The 20,611-nt window shown below is 41.8% G+C and overlaps 1 protein-coding gene across 2 annotated transcripts in view; it reads right to left on the reverse strand.

Annotated features, from left to right (window-relative positions):
• Positions 1-498: 498 nt before the first annotated feature.
• The window catches only part of LOC309381255 (myocardin-like), a 59,784-nt gene continuing 39,671 nt past the window's right edge, over positions 499-20,611 (reverse strand). Inside the window, exons 11-15 of one of the 2 annotated variants that reach the window (XR_014173527.1) lie at positions 19,254-19,649; positions 9,906-10,043; positions 8,822-8,876; positions 6,005-8,511; positions 499-5,889 (exon numbers count right to left, since the gene is read on the reverse strand). Coding sequence is in view for 1 of the 2 variants with exons in the window: in XM_081932021.1 (XP_081788147.1) it covers positions 8,066-8,511; positions 8,822-8,876; positions 9,906-10,043; positions 19,254-19,649 (1,035 nt within the window). In the remaining variant the exon portion in view is untranslated. Of the gene's footprint in view, positions 8,512-8,821; positions 8,877-9,905; positions 10,044-19,253; positions 19,650-20,611 lie in introns of both variants that reach the window. The other variant, XM_081932021.1, reaches the window with a different exon arrangement.

The raw sequence follows: 20,611 nt of genomic DNA on the forward strand, positions 1-20,611 counted from the left end.
GAACCGTGATGGCGAACCTAAGGCAGGAGTGCCACAGGTGGCATGTGGAACCAACCCTCTCTGCGGCCACGTGAGCCATCACCCAGCTTAGCTCTACTGCGCATATGCGCACTGCGTGCGCCTCTCTCCAGACAGTTGATTTTTGAGGGAGGTCCGCTGTGCATGCAGGAGACACATGTGGATGCATGGGGGGAGTGGCGCCCCCCTGCAGCCCATTTTTGGTCCCAGGAGGCTACAGGGAGGCCTCCTAGGCCCAAAATGGGGGCCTGGGGTGGGAGGTCATGTGTGTATGGGGGTCGGGGAGTGGGGGGATATTGCACGCACATGTGCGGGGTGCACAGGGGGTGTTGCATGTATATTGCATTATGGGGGTGTCATGTGAGCATGCTTTTGGCACGCAAGGTTAGCCATCACTGGTATAGAACAAAGATTTCTCAAGGTTTTTTTTAAATTTATTTTCAAAACAAACACAATACATAAAATCTTTCTTTTTTGCATATTGTAGAAAGTGTATCAGTTGGTTACAAAAGGCTTTCATGCATCTCTTCCACAGCCATCAAGCATAATTCATATTAATTCAAGTGTTTTAACTCAGATATTTATATGTTACGATCATCATACCTCCATTTACATTTGACTATAATTGTTTAAACGTCCTTCATCATAAAATATACCAAAATTTAATACATAACCACATACTAGCATTTCATTTACTATTTCTAAAATCCTCCAATAACACTGAATCCTTATGTCCTATTCTAGCTAAACATCCATAATATTCAATAACAAAATTTTCTAATCCTTCTCTCCAAATCATTATTTGCAATTTACATTCAATTTCCTTATGTTGTACCCATGCCTATATATACCTTGTTATCATTATGCCTCCTTTATTTGACTATATCATATATCATTACATTTCCCCCTAATATTCAAAACTTAACTATATCTAACTTAGTTATTTTTATTTATTTATTTATTTATTAATCTTTATATATAATCCAAGACGGTTTCTAATCTTCCTTTCATGGGTACCATTCAATATTCATATCCCATTATTGCTTATCACAACACTACACATAGTATACATTATTATCATTATCAATTATTTAACTATATCTATTATCACTAAATTTCACTTAAGTTTAACTAGTTTTAAGTTATACTCTTCCATCTATCAACCTGTATCTTTCCAGTAACGAGACAATCTCATATATTTTGCTGTTTGTGGTATCAGTCCTCTTATCTTCTCTTTAATCAACTTTGTATGGACTCCTCTTAGCAGCTCTTTGCTTATACAGTCTCTCTTGTAATTTCGATGCCCTTCTTCTGGTTCCTTAATCAGCTTATCTTTGATTGTCAGTGGTGTTATCAAAACTATTGCTAAAAAAATTCTCTCTTTAGGACCATAAATTCTTTTATTTTTTCTTCTTCTGTATCTTGCCTTCTGGAGTAAGTTTCCCCTCCATTTAATTCCTCTTTCAATATTCCACTCTTTCCATTTTCAGAGATGAACCAATCACCATAAATACCAATCAGCAGTTTTAGTTTCTTTATATTCATTTTCCTCTTCAGTTTTTTAAATTTTAACTGCCACTTTCTCCAATTGATGAACATCTTCATCTTCCCGTCATATTTTGCTGTTAAATGGACTAAGTCATCCAACTTCTTCTCAATTCTCTCACATGTATTTGATAATTTCTGTATTTCTGAAAATACCTTTTGCAGACTTAAAGCCTCTTTCTCCTGCTGGGATAGCGCCATTGTTTTCAACTATGTAAACACTGTTATTCTAATTAGTAACTTTTAATCACCTCTCTCTGGTTAGGAATACCTCAAAGGAACATCTGTGTCTTCTTATCACTCTCTGTAAACAACCTTGAGGTGCCAGCCGAGATAATCCGTGAAAAAAAGTAAAAGTGTTTCGTTTCCAATACACAAAGCAGTGTTAGTTACAATCTTGCAAGTTTTTTTTTTAAAAAAATGTCTTTTTTGTATTTCAAGTTGAAAAGAAAATCCAATTCTTAAATGAGTTAGAAAAACACCCACAGTAATGACAGATGAGAGTTTTAGACCATAGGTTATGGAGAGTAATGAAAAAAAAAGAAAATAGAAGAAGAAAGCTTAGTCCGTTCATTTTAAAGGTCTTACATATATTCCGTCCGTGAAGATAGCATTGAAAAAAAATAAAAGATAACCCTGTCAAAAACCATTCTAGATTTAATTCCGCCACTTATTTCTTCTGTTCTCCAGTTTGAATTTATTTTAAGTTTTTTATAGGCAGTCACTCTTAAAACAAGAAAATTTCCTCACCAGCTGGAAATACTTTCTCTTTCCATATTCTTCCATTTTGGAGCCGCCCCGACTTCGTCAGCCTTGGCTGGATTTTTTGTCACCGGCTTGAAAACTTTCTCTTGGATCAATCAGGGACTTTGCAATGTCCCTGAGATCAGCAAGATGTATTCTTCCTGTTCACCATCTCTGCAGGACGTTTTAGGTCCATTTGGACCACCCAGTGGCAAAAGTGTCAACTGCGATCTCAGAGCACTTCGCCTCCCCCCTTCCAAAGATTTCTCAAGTTTTCTTCCCCTACTGAGGTTGTCCTTTTCTTCCTGTTGGTTAGATGCATCCATTGGATGTATGTGTCAAGAAAGTACAATTGTGCAATTGAAACATTGCTTTCTTTTATATGTATCACTTATAAATAAGGCAGTGTTGCTCAATCCTGGCAACTTTAAAATGCTTGGACTTCAATTCCCATAATTCTCCAGTCAGCTGGCTCGGGAATTCTGGAGTTGAAGTTCATGAAGTCCATGAAGCTGCCAAGGTTAAGAAACAGTGAAATAAGGTGTTGGCCTTTGATTTATGGTGATGGATGCTCTCCTCATTTTTCTGACTCCTTTCCCACTCCAAGTGTACTCCCATTCCCAAAGCTAATAATGAACAAATACAATTACAGAATTTTTGATTTCTTAAAAACTTTTTTTTAAATCATAAAATACCTATCGTCCTACTCTCATAGATGGTAAAGTGGGTTTGATTGACATGGATCTACACATTCCTACTAAAACAAAAAATCCCAAATGTCTGTTTAAATGATCTTTTGAAATGGCTTCCACACACGTTACAGAGAGAAAGAGAGAGAGAAAGCACAGTTGGTAGGACAATTTGGCACGTCTTAAAAAGATAAAAATAAAAAGATAATTTTCCAGAGAAGAGCAAACGGGGGGGGGGGGGGATTCAGCTGGCAGGCTGCTCCAATCGATCCTTCCCCAATCGATCCTTCTTTGGAGGGGGGTCCACAAAACATATTTAAAACTAGAGAGACTTTGATTTAGCCTCTGCAGCCGCCATCTTGAATCTTTTACCACATTATGCAGACACCCATTTTATACGGAAAAATAAAAGCAACCTAGAAGTAGTCCTCAACTTAAATGACCACAACTGAGCTCAAAATTTCTTTCCTAAGTGAAAAGTTTGTTAAGTGAGTTTTGCCCCATTTTACAACTTTTCTTGCCACAGCTGTTAAGTGAATCACTGCAGTTGCTAAATTACTAACATGGTTGTTAAGTAAAATTGGTTTCCCCCCATTGACTTTCCTTGTCAGAAGATGGGAAAAGATGGTCATGACTCCGGGACAATGCAACCGTCATAAATATGAGTCAGTTGCCAAACATCTGGATTTTAATCATATGACCATGGGGGTGCTGTAGTGGTCATGTGAAAAATAGCCATGTCATTTTTTAAAGTGCTGTTGTAACTTTGGATGGTCACTAAATGAACTGTTGTAAGTCGAGGACAAAATTCACACACATTTGTATTTGCAATCAGGCCTACTGCATTGCCCAGGGTACAGAGAGGAAGAAACTCAGCATCTCCTAAACACACGCACATACCTTTGATACAGGTAGTTCTCGACTTATGACAATTGGGAGCAGAATTTTTGTTGCTAAGCAAGGTGATTGTAAGTAGTTGTTCCCAGGGGTGAAATTCAGCAGGTTCTGACAAGTTCTGGAGAACCGGTAGCGGAAATTTTGAGTAGTTTGTAGAACCGGCAAATACCACTTCTGGCTGGCCCCAGAGTGGGGAGGGAAAAGAGATTTTGCAGTATCCTTCCCCTGCCACACCCACAGAACGGGTAGTAAAAAAAAATTGAATTTCACCACTGGTTGTTCCCAGTTTTACAATCTTTTTTGTCCTCACTTGATTGCAGTGAATCACATGGTCATTAAGCGAACCCAGTTTCCCCCATTGACTTTGCTTGTTGGAAACAAAGCTTGGAAGGTCGCAAATGGTGATCACATAATCCTCGAACGCTGCAACTGTTGTAAATACATGCTGGTTGCCAAGTGCCTAAATTTTGATCATGTGACTATAGAGATGCTGTAGCAATCCGAGTTAGGCTTATAGGCTGCCCCAGGGTGCTTTAAAACACTCTCTGGGCGGTTTACAACACAAGAGTTTTTTGCATATTGCTCCCACAATCTGGCTTCTCATTTTAACAACTTCGGAAAGATGGAAAGCGAACTCCAGGCTGTGGGCAGAGTTTGCCTGTAATATTGTACCTTAACCACCAGGGGCTCTTCCAGGGCTATGAGAGTGATAAGTATGAAAATGCCCTTATAATTTTGAACAGTCATTAAATGAATGGTTGGAAGACGAGCACCTGAAGGGATCTTCTATTGCTGCAATAATTTGGGGTGATTTTATGATCTTGCTCAAACATTAATTTCTCCTCCTGACCAGCAGCCTCCTGGGCTTCCCCTATTTTGCCAGCTTTTTGACTTCTTTGTGTGAGATCTGCAGTAAGAAAGCTCCATCAAATAGTAAAAACAAAGAACAAAACCCCGACAAATATCCACACATCACTCCGGCAGCAAGAAATGGTGTTTATTCAGAAAGTAACCGGGAAACAGGAGAGGGAGGGTTGAATTCTGACTCTCTGCGTTGTGTTGAAAGCACAAGAGACTACCTGATTTTTGAATTCATTTCCCAACAGGAAAGTTGGACTGGTCTGGCACCATTTTAAGCGAGCCACCCTCTTGCCTGCTGAGTTTTACTCCACTTCCCCAGCCTAAAACTGACCTCAATCAGGGTCTCATCAAAAACTGGGAAGGGAGGAAACGTCACAAGCAGATGGCTGGGCAAACAGCTATGAGCTGGGAGGTGGCCTATGTTTGTCCCATGCTTCTCCGTCCTGGTTCTTCCAGATGTGCTGGATCTGCAGCTTTCAGAATTGCCAGCCACTGGGCCCAAAGTTGGCAGTTGCAGTCCCAACCCATATGGCCTATTCAAGAGAGAGAGGCTGCTTTGCCCTGTCACTATCAAACGACATGAATAAATCATTTTATTTCTGCACAGCCCAGCTGGAGAACCCAATGGGGTATAAGCAGTGGATGAAATAAAGGATATTATCACTGGATTGATAGCTCTGCTGAATGAGTCTAAGGATTGGTGGGAAAGGCTAGAAAACCTGATGCAGCAGTTTTGTCTTTCGGAAATGGGTTTCGCTTCTCCCTGGATTATTCTTCCAAATGACAAACATGCCACAAACATAGGCAACACAGATTTTCTTGCTAGCTTCCTCCCCCAGGGCTGCTTGCTTTCTCTAATTAATTTGGGTAATTTTGCATTCATGCCTTATATAGTACCTAGTTAATGTCTCAAAAATAAAGCACCTTTCTTTGATCTCTTGCTGAAAAACGGCTCTGAAGAAACACAGATAATTCACAATGTCAAGGTGCTCATTTAATAGGTATTCATCTTCCTTTCTGCTACAAATTGAAAAATATAACCCCATAAGGTTGAATCTGCAAGACCAGAAGAAAAGGTCAAGACTATCAGAGAAGTTTTCTCAACCTTGGCCATTTGAAGATGTGTGGACTCCAACTCCCAGATTTCTGGGAGTTGAAGTCCATATATCTTCAAGTGGCCAAGACTGGGAAATACTATTCTAGAATAGCCTTGCTCGGTGTCACCATCTTTAAGATGTGTGGACTCCAACTCCCAGATTTCTGGGAGTTGAAGTCCATATATCCTCAAGTGGCCAAGGGTGGGAAATACTATTCTAGAATAGCCTTGCTCGGTGTCATCATCTTTAAGATGTGTGGACTTCAAATCTGGCTGGGGAATTCTGGAAGTTGGGCCTTAAGATTGCTGAAGTTGAAAAACTGTGATAGAGTAAATTATAACAATTGTTGTCCCAAAGGTGTTTGTTCAAGAGGCAATTGGACTTTCTTATTTTTGTTTGAAGACATTTTGCTTCTCATTCAAGAAGTTTTTTCAGCTCTTCTCTTCTGCAGAAGCTTCTTGTATAAGAAGCAAAACATCTTCAAAGAAAACCCCAAAAGTCCAACTGCCTCTTGAAAAAGCAACTTTGGGACACCATGACCTGGATGACTAAGAATCTCTATAACAATTGTTGTTACAGATCTCATTTCAATTCTTGTGCTCCCTCAGATAGTTGAGATTACAGTTGATAATCTCCAACCAAAGTAGTTAAATGAATGCTAGTTGGCAATTCTGGGAGTTATAGTTCCAACAAGGTCTGGAGGACACCCTGTAACTTTTGGGAATATAGTACAGGCACAAATATACCCGAAGCGAATACCTTTACAAAAAAAGTTTTTAGTCACTTTTCATTTGCCTACCTTTTATAGCATTCCGGACAAATAAGCTGGAGAAATGTAATTTGGTGGGTTCCATGTGAATTTTATGACAGTGTGCCCACGTACGTCCTCCCAGACCTGCAATTTATAGAAATTCTAGCAGAGATAATTCAACCAGATTAAACATTTGTTTTGATGTGCCCTATATTTTCACACAGCATGGCGAGCAATTGCCACAATTAACTGCTAATGTTTGGATAAACATATTGGCCTAAATCTCCCAGCAACCTTGGGCTACTGGGACAAAAGGCACCAATGCCATCCATCTCCATTAAAAAGTAGACATCTTCTTACATAACACCCTTAGGGTGCTGTTCCACCACCAGCCCAAAGAATGATTTTGAACCTGTGTAAATATGAATCTGTATGCATCTGTTCCTTTTGTTTCAAAACACCAAGTAAAAATGACAAAAAATAAGAATTAGAAAGGCACAATCCACTGAAGATGGCACCTCCTGTTCCAATGGCATCTTTTTATGACCAGCTATAAAAATAAGATATCATCCCTAAAAGAGATGCTGTTCTTCTCCTACCCCCCATGCCATATTTTCAAGAAACGGGAGGCTGCAGCTCCTGGTGCAGTCTCTTCTGATGGCCCCTGGAAATCAAAGCTTCTCCACCACATCAAGATGGAACAATCCCAATTTGTTTTTCAGAGTTGGCACTGAACAAAATAAGATAGCATGCCCAAGCAAGCTAGAATATGTGCATGTCATTCTCAGGTATATAGCATCTATATCAACATCACTGTCCAGATAGGTCTAGAAATGACATTATGCTTCAACTGATAAAACATGGCCTCTAGGAGAGGTCATGATTTCGAGAATTATTGGTTTCCAAAGTTGGCATCAGGCAAATAATCAAGGTTCAATGCAGCAAATACAACCAACAAGAGTGGTGCACAACATTTTAAATCCTAAAGTGGCACAGAAAGTTGTTAAGAACCTGAGTATCAACTGTTTCATGAAACCAGTTTCTAAAACATGTTTCATTATGTTGTGATGTTAGAAGTTGACATTACAGAAAACCAATACTTTTTTTTTTTACTTCACAGTAAGTTGAAGCCATAATGTCATGGATTTGAAGTGGCTGAATGGTGATTGATCTTCCAAACATTGGTTTTATCTGTCCAAAGTGAATGCTAGGATTTCTGGCATGTCTGGCCATACAAGATGAGTGTAGACCGATGCCATCCAGACAACAATGGCTTCATTCTTCCAAGGGAGCAATTGGACATGTCATTAACAGAAAGAAGACCATGCACGATGATGATTGATGTTAGTATTACTGCCCAATCTAGCTGGATTCTAGTGCCACGATGACCTTTTAAGGATAAAAATAAGATGCTTCCCCTTTTCCATCAAGCATTGGGGACCAGACTGCTGTTTGTGCCCTTACTACCACTGCTCCACCATTAAGTCTATCATGTGGTTGACACCCAAGTCAGAAGAATCAAAAAGGTCTGTACAGAAGATGCTGCTACCAACCGGACTGGTGGAGCCAAGACCTGATGCTGAACCCGAGGTCAAGGCTTCTAGCCAATCAACAGGGTCAAATCCGGCACGGGTCCCACTTCCTTGCCAGACATCTGGAGGAGATGGTGGCATCTCCAGAGAGTCAGGGGAGAAAACAGAGGACAGCGAATCCAGTGATGCAGATGAAGAGGAGGCTGTCGAAAGGAAATCGTAGGGTCCCGGAAAATCAAAGATGGCAGAGGGCACCAAAGGTGGCTCATTGCTGGAGCAGGTTTTCTTCGGTGGTGATACTTCTTGGTGGACCAATGGGGACAAGGAAACTTGATCAGAAACCTCTGAGGTCAAAGCAGGTGCTTGAAGAATGTCAGCTAGAAGCCACAAAACAAGAGGGCAAATTTTGACATAGTAGCACACCCCCACCCCAAACTTCCTAGCTCTAAAGCTAAAAAGCAAAGCTACAGATTATGTTTCCATACCAGGATTTTGCACTGGATCATGTGGTTGTGGCCATCTGAGGAGCAACTGTCTCTTTAACCCACCCTTTCCCAAACTTAGAACTCCTGTTTTCTCAAAACTTATATTGCTCCCTCTTTGTTCCTGACAGTTTTTTCTCTTATTAATTCCTCTATGAGCTAGTCCTGATTGCAGTTTGCAAACAAAACAGAGCCGTCATCTCACCTGTACACATCAGTGGTTCCTCTAAAATCTCTTCAATGGATTGGCTTGGCACCAGCTATAGAAAGGGGAGAAAAGAGAAGATGTCTCAAAAACAAAGCCAGAACATGTTCTGCTACAACTATAATTGCCGAGCTTCCAAACCAATGCTCAAACCAAGCAAATGTCTATGGAGATTCTCAGTCATGCAGGTCATGGTTGTCCCAAAGGTGCTTTTTTCAAGAGGCAACGTTTCGCTTCTCATCCAAGAAGCTTCTTCAGCTCTGACAATTCTTCAGAGCTGAAGAAGCTTCTTGGATGAGAAGCAAAACGTCTTCAAAGAAAAACCCAGAAAGTCCAGTTGCCTCTTGAAAAAGCACCTTTGGGAAAAGCCAATGCAAGCTTTACCCTTAAGCACAGCAGGAGAAGACTGTTCCTTCTCTCTATGGAAATGGAGGAACTCTGAAAAGAGTTGGAGGACTTCAGAAGGATTCATCCTTCCATAACTGTCCATACCATTGTTCCATATTGCTATTATTTAAACTGGAACAAGGAATTAACCTAACCATAGTACACAAAATTGTCTGCTACAACATCCTACATGTCAACGACTTCTTCAGCTTCAACCACAATAATACAAAGGCAAACCATCGATACAAACTCATAAACCGCTCCAAACTTGATTGCAGAAAATACAACTTCAGCAGCAGAGTGATCAACGCCTGGAATGCTCTACCTTACTCCGTTGTTACAGTCACAAACCCTCACAGCTTCAACTTTAACTGTCTACCATGGACCTCACTAAGAGGTCTGTAAAGGGGGTGTGCATAAGCGCACCAGGGTGCCTTCCGTCCCTGTCCTGCTGTCCCCATTTATTCATACCCATTTTCTTTGTTCATGTCCATGTTTATATTTATACTTGCTCTCTTGTACATGTTTGACAAACAAACAAACAAACAAACAAACAAACAAACAAACAGAAGAGCCTGGAGAACTTTGGCAAACAAAAGTAGCCATTTTCTCTAGGACAACCTGTGTGCAAAGCAAAATCAGATCATCTGCAAGAAAGACTGAAAGAGATGCCCCCCCCCCCCCCCCCCAATAGTACCTGAGCCTTTTGAATGGCCTCTTGGAGTTCTTCCTCAAGGGAGCGAGTGGCTGGGGCTGGATCAGGAGGGCTGGCTGTAATCTCAAGGGGCAGCTCCATATCAGAATGGATTGGCTCGCATGAGGTGGGGCATAAAACCTAGTAAGAAAGTGGAAGAAATGTTAAGATTTCTATTTGATTTCTTCTGGCAAAATGCCCTACTGGCTTAATATTACCCATAAAAAACAAACAAACCCTGGTTTCAAGCTAATTGTTTCGTAAGGACTCTGATAAGTGCTAGACAGAAATGCCTGACATTGAGTGAGTGGCCAAGCAGGAGGGTCCTAGAGTTCTATGTATGGATGGGGGTCTTGGGCTGGAAACAGAGATGACAGAGATCAGGGAGGGTGGAGGATTGTGGGGATGAGGGGCAGGTGAAAATACCGAGGTGGGGATAGGCAGGGGGAGATATGGCAGTGGACAGGCCATTCTCAAATACCCTGGTTTTGCAGTTTTCTACAAATCCTGCATTCCAGTTGGCTGTGCTGTTCCTATCTCTGACCATGGAGTCTTGGAAGGCCTGGACATCAGCTATTGTTACTTAGTCAATACTAAGTCCTTCTGTAATAAAGCCAATCTTACGCATGAGTCAATAACGGATGAGAGGATCAACCGGACACGTGTAACAGAAACCTGGCTAGGCAAGGCAGTTCCCTTTATGCAAATGTACCCACTTGGGTTTCAGTTGTGCCATGGCTTCAAGGCAGGGACAGAAATGACCACTGTAAATACAAAAGGCTTGGATTTCAGATGCACTGCCCTATAGATAGCTGGGTATGAGACCTTTTTGTGAAGTTGGGCACCTGGGATCAGATGGTTGGTACTATACCAACATCCCTGTTGTCAGGGGTGGGCTTTGGCTGCCGCTACTGCCAGTTTGCTCAAGGACGCGCTCCGTGTGCATGCACAATATAACAAAAATTGCTCTGCGTGAAGTAGGCGCCAACGTTGCGATGATACGGATATGCGGTCTCGATGCTCTGAGACCGTAGCAGATACCTTTGCCGCTGGGTGGTCCAATCGGACCTAAACCGTCCCACAGAGACGGTGAACAGGAAGAATACGTCTTACTGATCTCAGGGACATCGCAAAGTCCCTGATGAATCCAAGAGAAGTTCTTCAAGCCGGCGACAAAAAATCCAGCCATTAGACTGATTAAGTTGGGGCGGCTCCAAAACGGAAGGATATGGAAAGAGAAAGTGTTTCCAGCTGGTGAGGAATTTTTGCTGTTTTAAAAGAGACTGCCTATAAAAAACTTAAAGTTAATTTAAATTTGAGAACAGAAGAAATAAGTGGCGAAATTAAGCTTTGAATGGTTTTGGACAGTGAGTTATCTTTTTAAATGCTATGTTCATGGATGGAATTTATGCAAGCCTTTTAAAACAAATGGATTAAGTTTTCTTCTTCTATTTTTTTCTTTTATTATTATTCTTTGTAACCTATGGACTAAAATTCTCCTTTTTCACTACTGCGGGTGTTTTTCCCCTTTCTTCGCTAACTCATTCAAGATTTTTTTTTAACTTGGAATATAAAAAAGATACAAAAGGAAACAGAGAAAATTATAACAACAGAGGGAAAGACACTGCTACTCGGAGGCTGGAGGTTTGTGTATTGGAAACAAAACACTCTTACTTTCTTCACTAATTATTCTGGCTTGGCACGTCAAGGTCTCACTGTTTGTTTATAGAGAGTAATAAGAAGAAAAGCATACAGATGTTCCTTTGAAGTATATCTTTAACCAGAGAAAAATGAAAATAAGACATTGTGAATTTATGCTTAATCATGTAAAAACCTTCCAAGCCAGAGTAGCAGTTTGTCAGTTGGAAATAATGGCACAATTTCAACAGCAGAAAGAAATTTTAAGCCTGCAAAAGATATTGTTAGAAATTCAGAAATTATCAAATACATTTGAGAGAACGGAGAAGTAGTTGGAAAACCTAGAGCATCTAACAGTAAAATATGATGAAGAAGTTGGAGATGTTTATCAAGTGGAAAAAGTGGAGGTTAGAGTCTTAAAAACCGAAGAGGAAAATGACCATAAAGAAATTAAATCTGCTGATATCCATGGTGATTGGTCTGTGTCTGGAAATGGAAAGAGTGAAACACTGAAAGAGGAATTAAATGGAGGGGATCTCTACCCCAGATGGCAAGATACAGAAGAAGAAAAAACAAAAGAATTTATGGATTTAAAGAAAAAAAATTTATTAGCAACATCATTGATAACACCACTGGCAATTAAGCTGATTAAGGAAAGAGAAGAAGGGCATCGAAATTACATGAGAGACTTAATAAGCAATGAGTTGCTAAGAAGAGTCCATACAAATTTGATTAAGGAGATGATTAGAGGACTGATACCACAAATGGCAGAAGACATGAGACTGTTTTGCTATTGGAAAGATATAGGTTGATAGATGGAAGTGTATAATTTAAAACTAATTAAACTTAGTGAAATTTAGTGACAATAGATATAGTCTAATAAATAATTGATAATGATAATAATACATACATATGTATTGTTATGATAAGTAATAATTGGATATGAATATCTGAATGGTACCCATGAAAGGAAGATTAGAAATCTTTTGGGTCATATATACAGGCTAATAAAAAAGAACTAAGTTAAATTTAGTTAAGTTTTGATTATTAGGGGGGGAAATGTTATGATACAGGATACAGTCAAATAAAGGAGGGATAATGATAACAATGTATATATATGTATTGGTACAACATAAGGAAACTGGATGTAAATTGTAAACAGTGATTTGGAAAGGAGGATTAGAAATTTTTGTTACTAAATATTATGGATGTTTAGCTAGAATAAGGATTCAGTGTTATTGGAGGATCTTAGAAATAGCAAATGAAATGCCAGTATGTGGTTATGTTTTAAATCTTGATATATTTTATGATGAAGGGCGTTTAAACAATTGTAGTCAAATGAAAATGGGGGTATGATGATGGTAATATGTTTAAATATCTGAGTTAAAATACTTGAGTTAATATGAATTATGGTTGATGACTGTGGAAGAGATGAACAAAGGTTTTTTGTAACCAACTGATACATTTTCTACAGTATGTAAAGGAGGATATTTTGTGTTGTGTTTGTTTTGAAAATTTAAAAAATATATTTTTAAAAAATTGCTCTGAGTATGCGCAGAAGGCAAAACCAAGATGGTGGTGCCTATGGCTCCGCGGAGAGAACCATTCAGGGGTGTGGCAGGTTTGGATTGCTGCCAGTTCCAGCGACCCAGGCCGCCAAGTTACTACTGGTTCGGCTGAACCACTAGGAACCCACCTCTGCCTGCTGTGTTGCAGACTACCTGTTTGTGCTAAATCTGCTGCCATTCTTGCATTGAGAGATCCTGCTCATGTCACTCATGCATTAGTCAACTCTTTGTTGGACTTCTGCAACTCACTTTTGCCCCTGAGGACCTTCAATTGGTTTAACAAACAGCAGCTTGTAGTAGTTATGGATGTGTCACAATCCTTCCATGTAACATTTCTGGTTCACAAGTTTCTAATGGGCTTCCAGATGCAATCCAAGGTGCTGATTGTAAAGCTTTGAATGGCAGAAGAGCAGACTATTTATGGTAGCACTAGGTTATCTCTGGTTATGATGACCCATCTCATGCTCTCCCAGACTGCATAAGCTTTAGGTGCCTTCCTGGTGACAGTAATATTTGATGGGTCCTAGGAGGTATACCTTTTCGTACTGTCCATGGGGTTTTCATGGCAAAGAAAAACCATGGCTATGGTTTTTTCACTTGCAATGTATGACTGTGAAAGCTGGACCATAAGAAAGATTGAGCGCCGAAGAATTGAGGCCTTTGAACTATGGTGCTGGAGAAGACTCCTGCGAGTCCCTTGGACTGCAAGGCGATCCGATCGGTCAGTCTTAGAGGTGATCAACCCTGACTGCTCTTTAGAAGGGCAGATCCTGAAGATGAAACTCAAATACTTTGGCCACCTATTGAGAAGGAAGGAGTCACTGGAGAAGAGCCTAATGCGGAAAAGATTGAGGGCAAAAGAAGAAGGGGATGACAAAGAATGAGGTGGCTGGATGGAGTCACTGAAGCAGTAGGCGTGAGCTTAAATGGACACCAGAGGATGGTAGAGGACAGGAAGCCCTGGAGGAACATTGTCCATGGGGTTGCGATGGGTTGAACACGACTTCGCAACTAACAACAGGAAGGAGGTATACCTTATCTCTGGCAGCCCCCACCCTTTGGATTGATCTCTCTCCTGAAATTCAATTAGTCTTGATTCTGTTCGCCAATTTTTCCTTTGGGCATTTGGGTTGGGCTGTTAAATCTCTCTCATCTAGCTGGAGCATGGTGGATTTGATGGCCCAGGAAATATGTTCTACCTTATCTGTGTTATTATTAATTATTGCTTTTCATTGCTTTCATTTTATGTTAGCTGCCAGGGTCTCTTTGGAGAGTTGGGTGGTGTCAGAAAATTATTCTGAAAGGCTCACCAGCATGTGAACTTTTAAACGATCAAGTTAACCTCTCCTTGCCACTTTTCCTCAAGGAAATTGCATTTTTCCTCTCTGTCTTGTGAAGCTCTGAAAACAATCTGGCATTTTAACTCTTTCTAGCTTTTCTATTCCACAATGGTGCTATAGATTTGAGATTTGGGGATCATATTTAACCATCCAAGTCAGATAGAGGAGGAGTGAAAAGATGTATGACAGGTTAGTGAGCCAAACACAGGTCCAAAGGGATACAAAACAGGGGTGGGCTTCAAAAATTTCAGCAACGGGTTCTCTGCCCGGTTGCTGGGAAGCTGTGGCCTAGTCCGCCTCCTGCACCATGGTGAGGGGGCCGTTTTCACATTCCCCAGGCTTGGGAGGCTTTGCTCGAGAGTCTGGAAGGTCGAAACTGCCTCCCCAAGGGTTCCAAGGCCCTCCGGAGGCCAGAAATGGAACTTCTGAGAGGCCCGGAACTTCCCCCCACTCCGAGCCTCTGTGTGTTTACTTCACATCCAAAATGGATGTGTGGAAACTCCGGTGGAGGGGTGGGAGGGGTAGGCAGGGCCAGCCAGGGGTGGGATTTGGAGGTTCTCCGAACTGGCCATAACGTTAGCTACCGGTTCTTCCTAACCCAGGCGAACCTGTAGCAACCCCGAGCAATCGGAAGAAGGCAGATATAGATTGATCTCATTCGTCCTGGCATCCAAAGAGGAGACCAACAAGCAACCATTTCCAGAAGTCAGAAGACCCTACAAAGTTGGGTCCCACCGTGGTAACCACCAAATGTAAGCCACCATCACCCTAAGAATAGACTAATACAGTAGTTCCCCGGCTGTGATCTGCGAACCTTGGGAGCTCCAATGTCATTACAGGGTGTGCGTGAAGGCCTGAATAAATGATTTAAAAATTCAGTTAAGTCTTGGAGGTCCGTGGCCACAAAAGGTATTTAGTGGTGAAGAAAAGGTTGAGAATCATTAGATAATAGATACGGGAGCAGAATCCCATTTAATAGATGACCTAAAGAGATTTTCCAGTCTCTTTTATTGATGGGTATGGATCTCTCAAATAGCAGATCTGACTCCTCTTGGGACCTGTCCTTAAAGGGGTGGAGACCACTCTTGAATGAGGTCATCTTAACATTGAACAAGGGTTTTTGGGGACCTCAATGCTGAATAACTGGAACCTAGAGCTTTCTTGTCTATGCTGACTACAAGAGTGGAACTAAGGATGTCATCTTGGGTCTCTGGGAAGATGACATTGTGTCACTGAAACTGGGAGCCCAGGTGCCTTGGGGATTTATTGGCAGATACACCTGTGGGGCAGTTTAACTGCTGTCATAAATATTAATATGACTGGATATTAAAGCAAAGTGAAGATGCTCCTCCTGCATTTTAATCCTGAAAAGGCCAAACTACACCTGGGGTGAGTCAGAGAATGGCCCAACTGATCTCCTACAAAATTGTCCATACTTTAAAGTTACCCAGGTTGATTAACACTGGTAGTTGGTAGAACTTACAGCTGTTTATTTGATGTATAGTAGTTATAGATTTGTTTTCAGGTCTTCAGTGTTTTTCCTGCTGTACTGCAAAGCCTCGGTAATGACTTAGCGTGTCCCTTTTCTAACCTTTCTAACTCTCTAACCATGTAGCTGTTCTCAACCTATCCGGTTAATTGCCCTGACCTCTTTCCTGCTAGGGAAGCAGTGGCTCAGTGGCTAAGACGCTGAGCTTGTTGATCAGAAAGGTCGGCAGTTCGACAATTCGAATCCCTAGGGCCACATAACGGAGTGAGCTGCCGTTACTTGCCCCAGCTTTTGCCAACCTAGCAGTTCGAAAGCACGTAAAAATGCAAGTAGAAAAATAGGAACCACCTTTGGTGGGAAAGGAACAGCTTTCCGTGCCCTTCGCATGAGTCATGTCGGCCACATGACCACGGAGACATCTTCAGAAAGGGCTGGCCCTTCGGCTTTGAAACAGAGATGAGCATCGCCCCCTAGAATCTGGAACGACTAGCACATACCCTTTCCCTTTCCTGCTAACGAAGAAATTAATCTCCTTGCCTTAGAGAACTAAAAAGTTAACCTTTTGCTCTCACTAGCCACATTGCTAGTTTCTCCGTGTCCATGAATTGACTTCTCACACAATGTGGGGACCAGGAAGTACCTCTCACACATACTTTTACTGATATGAATACACAAATGTTAATTCTATGATTGATTGATCTGGCACTGTCTCCTTTCATTGGATGAAGGGGAAGGGGACTTTGAACTAAGAGAAGGGCATTAAAGGACTACTCAGTATAGACAAAAGTCATGATGAATGGCCTCTCCTGTCAAAATTGTCGCTGAGTGGAATGGGAGCTTCCCTATGTAAGTACATTAGCGACCACAATGGGTTTCAACAGCTTGGTCCTTAAATGAAATGATGTCTAATTGAAACTGCAACTGCACTGACCACACTTTGGGCACACGGCAAGTGGCCCTCGTGTATGGTTGTTTTCAGCATACCGCCATCCCGACTGCATTTTATGATGGTTTTCTGAAAACTGGCATTTACTTCTGATTTTGAGCAAAAATGACCCGTTATAAAAAAAACCGTTGGTTTGGTTAATGACTGCCATAGTCACTTAACAACAACACCACAAAAGGTTGCAAAATCAGGTTGGTCACGTGGATGACCAAAGTTATGAGCGTCACAACTTATGATCATAATGGGCAGGTTCTATTATGGCCATAACTCAAGAACTATCTATATAGCTAGAAGATCGCTAAAATAATTAAGGGACTTAACTATCTTAAATTAATTAAGATAATTAATTAATATAATTAGGGACTAATTATCTACCTTTGTTCCAACCCTTGCTTGGAAGTAAGAAATAGCCCAAGGTGTAATTTCATCTACTTGGAGATCAGGTACAGTGGGGGAAATCACATGGGTATCTTTGGGGGATGGGGAAAGTAATGACAGACCCATCATGATGTCATCACACACAAGTGTTGTGACTTATGTGATCTGCATCATTTGCACACTGATGTCCCAGCACACAAGGCACTAGCATAGCTTCTTATCAATATCTACGAGATTTCCACAACTTGATTCTGTTAAGGATAATTTATTTAGTAATAAGTGAAAATGGAATAGCTTCCCCCAGTTAGGAGCCTCTTGGAATCTATGGAGCTACTTGGAAGTAAAATTTACTTTGAGAAAATAGTTTTATTTGAGAGGACAGAAATGGCAACATCTGCAAACTGAAATTCACCTAGTCTGCTGACTTAGACATACAACATATTTTGTGTTACATTGCTTACGTTATTTAATTTTCTTACGTTTCTTATGAAATAACAAACACAAGAGTTCCCCCAGAAATGTTTAATCAACACTTTAATTCCTGGGGTGTGCTGGCCAGCAGCCAAAATATTTTTTTTTGGGGGGGGGGCACCAAACCAAGGAAAGGTGTTACAGAAGGCTGCATTTCCTGGATTTAGAGTGAAAGATTAGTCAGTCAAAGGATTTTCATACAGGAAATCAAAAAGCATCTGTCATTTCTCAGCTCAGAGGGAAGATGAGTACTTCCGGGATTGGGTGGGGGGGGGGATCATGGAGGAATCAAACAAGTCAAGACTGCATGGTTCCCGGTCCCCAGTCCCTTTTGACATGCACATATCAAAAAGGGTCGAGGGTTCAGTTACTGTCATCTTATTATTTATTGATTGTATTAAATGTAGAAGCTTTGGTGGCACAGTGGTTAGAATGCAGTATTGCAGGCTAACTCTGCATTCCACTGCTAAGAGTTTGATCCTGACCGGCTCAAGGTTGACTCATCCTTCCATGGGAATTATGATGAGGATTGTTGGGGGCAATATGCTGACTCTGCAAACCGCTTAGAGAGGGCTGTAATGCATCATGAAGCAGTATATAAGTCTAAGTGCTACTGTATTGCTAGAAGGTCTGTCAGGCTCCCAAATAAACTTGGGCAGTTTACCTAATGAAAAGAAAGGATAACCCTTAAAAACCAAATAATCTGGATTTTGTGATGCCTCTGGGTTCCTCTCTTTGATGTATCCAGGCATGAATAAGCGAGCAGACTAAATAAACGAATGGATTTTAAAACGCTTGGAAAGTCTTTGCTGCAAGATAGGCTTCTGGTTGGTTTTGAAGAGGATTAGATAGATTGATGATCTTTGCTCCCCATAACTACATGAAATTTTCATATTGAGTATTGTGTGCAGGGTTGGGAAGGGTTAATGTCATACTCTGATTTTGGGATCTCAGGAAGCTTCTGGTGGACCCTCATTAGAAGCAGGCTGCTGATCTGCAGACTCCCGCTGATATTCGTCGACTCTTACAACCCTTCATTCTATCAGAATTGTTTTCCAAGATTTTCTTCGATCCATTAGATTGCTATCCCTTTTACAAGCAAAGCCCTATTACTGTGAGGGCGAACCTACAGCATGCGTGCCAAATGTGGCATGCAGAGCCTTCTCTGCTGGCACATGTGCCAGCGCCCCAGGTCAGATCTCCATGACGTTTCTTTCATGAGCTTCTGTTTACCTGCAAACGAAACAAAAGCTCACAAAAGATCTTACCTCTTGCTGGTGTTGGGATTCCCCGCCTCCTGCCGGCCAGCTGGTCTTTGGGGCTCTGCTGTGCATGCGCCAATGTCCATGCATGTGTGCATGTCCGCACAAGCATGCCTGCGCATGCGCACATTCTCACACACCTTTCAATTTGGGCATGCACACATGCACAGTTTGGGCACTTTGTGTCTAAAAGGTTCATCATCATTGTCCTATCACGTGGTTCCTTTTCAGTCTAGTCAAGGAAAGATGGCTTGCTTACCATGAACCTGTCTTCGGTGCCTCCTCCCTCCTTGGCGCACTCTCTCTTGGGGATGTAAGGAGGGGGTGGAGCCTCCTGCCGGCCAGGTGACTGCAGTGCTCCCTTCCGGCGATTCTTGATCTGCTTGTGCACCTCCAGTTCCTCTCGTGGGTCGCTGTCGTGATGCTTCAGCTCTCGATGGAGCTTCAGCGCCAGATTCTCCACCACCCGCTGCTTCTCCTGCAGGGCCTGCGGTTCTTCTTCCAACTCAGGAGGTGCTAAGCGGGCACTGGGGAGTGGCGCAGGTGGGGGCTTCACCCGTGCCACCTGGTAAGGCTTGAGACGTTCCAGCAGGGCTGGCTTGGTGCCCGAAACAGGGAGGCCCCGTTTACGGAGCTGCTGGCGGAGTTCAGAAACCTGAGAAGCAAAATCATGGGCACAAATAATGGAAGAGCTGGTAGATTGCAGCTATTCCTCGACTCACCATTCACTTAGTGACAATTTGAAGTTATGACAGCACTGAAAAGGTGACTTATGACAGGTGGTCACACTTATAACCGTTGCACATGATCAAAACTCAGGTAGCTGGCAACTGGCATGTAATTTATGATAGTTGTAGTCTCCTGGGATCATATGATCACCATAAGTAACCTTCCAAGCAGGCTTCTGTCAAAGTTAATGAGGGAAACCAGCTTTGCTTAATGACCACATGATTCACTTAACAACTGCAGTGATTTATTTATCCACAATGGCAAAAAGGTCACAAAATGTGGCATGTCTCACTTAACAGCTGTCTTGCTTAGCAACTGAAATGTTGGGCTCAAATTGTGGTCTTAAGTTGAGGACTATATTAATCAAATGCACAGAGAACAGGTTAAAGGTGGTCCTTATGACTGGTTGCTTAGCAACTGTTAAAATTACAGAGGACCCCTCCCCCCCCAAAGATAGTCATGACCTAGTTCCAATGGCTGCACCCCCTTGCATTCTCTTTTGGGGAGCTCGGAAACCATCCCGCACTTATGGTTCAGGGGTGGGTTCCTGCCAGTTCTAACCTCTTCTACAGAAGAGGCTCCACAAATCTACTGTGCCGTTTAGAACCGGTTCCAGCTCCCTCCCCCCACCCGTTCACACCACGCTTGCCCCACCCACCGCTCACTGATTGGCTGGCTCACCAATCACTCCGCCCGCCTCTAAGAGTCTTATCTAAACCTTAAAGTCTTAAAGCTGTCAAGTTTGAACACCCCTGGGTTTTTTTTTTCCTAAAGGGTTTGGAGTGCAAGGGTCTTGTAACTTGACAGCTTTAAGACTTGCGTGCTTCAAATGTCAGAGTTTCTGAGCCAACACTTTGGTTGCTAAGCAAGAGCGTTGTTAAGTGAGTT

Source organism: Natrix helvetica, assembly GCF_964273705.1.
Source record: "Natrix helvetica genome assembly, chromosome: Z".
Taxonomy (NCBI): domain Eukaryota; kingdom Metazoa; phylum Chordata; class Lepidosauria; order Squamata; family Natricidae; genus Natrix; species Natrix helvetica.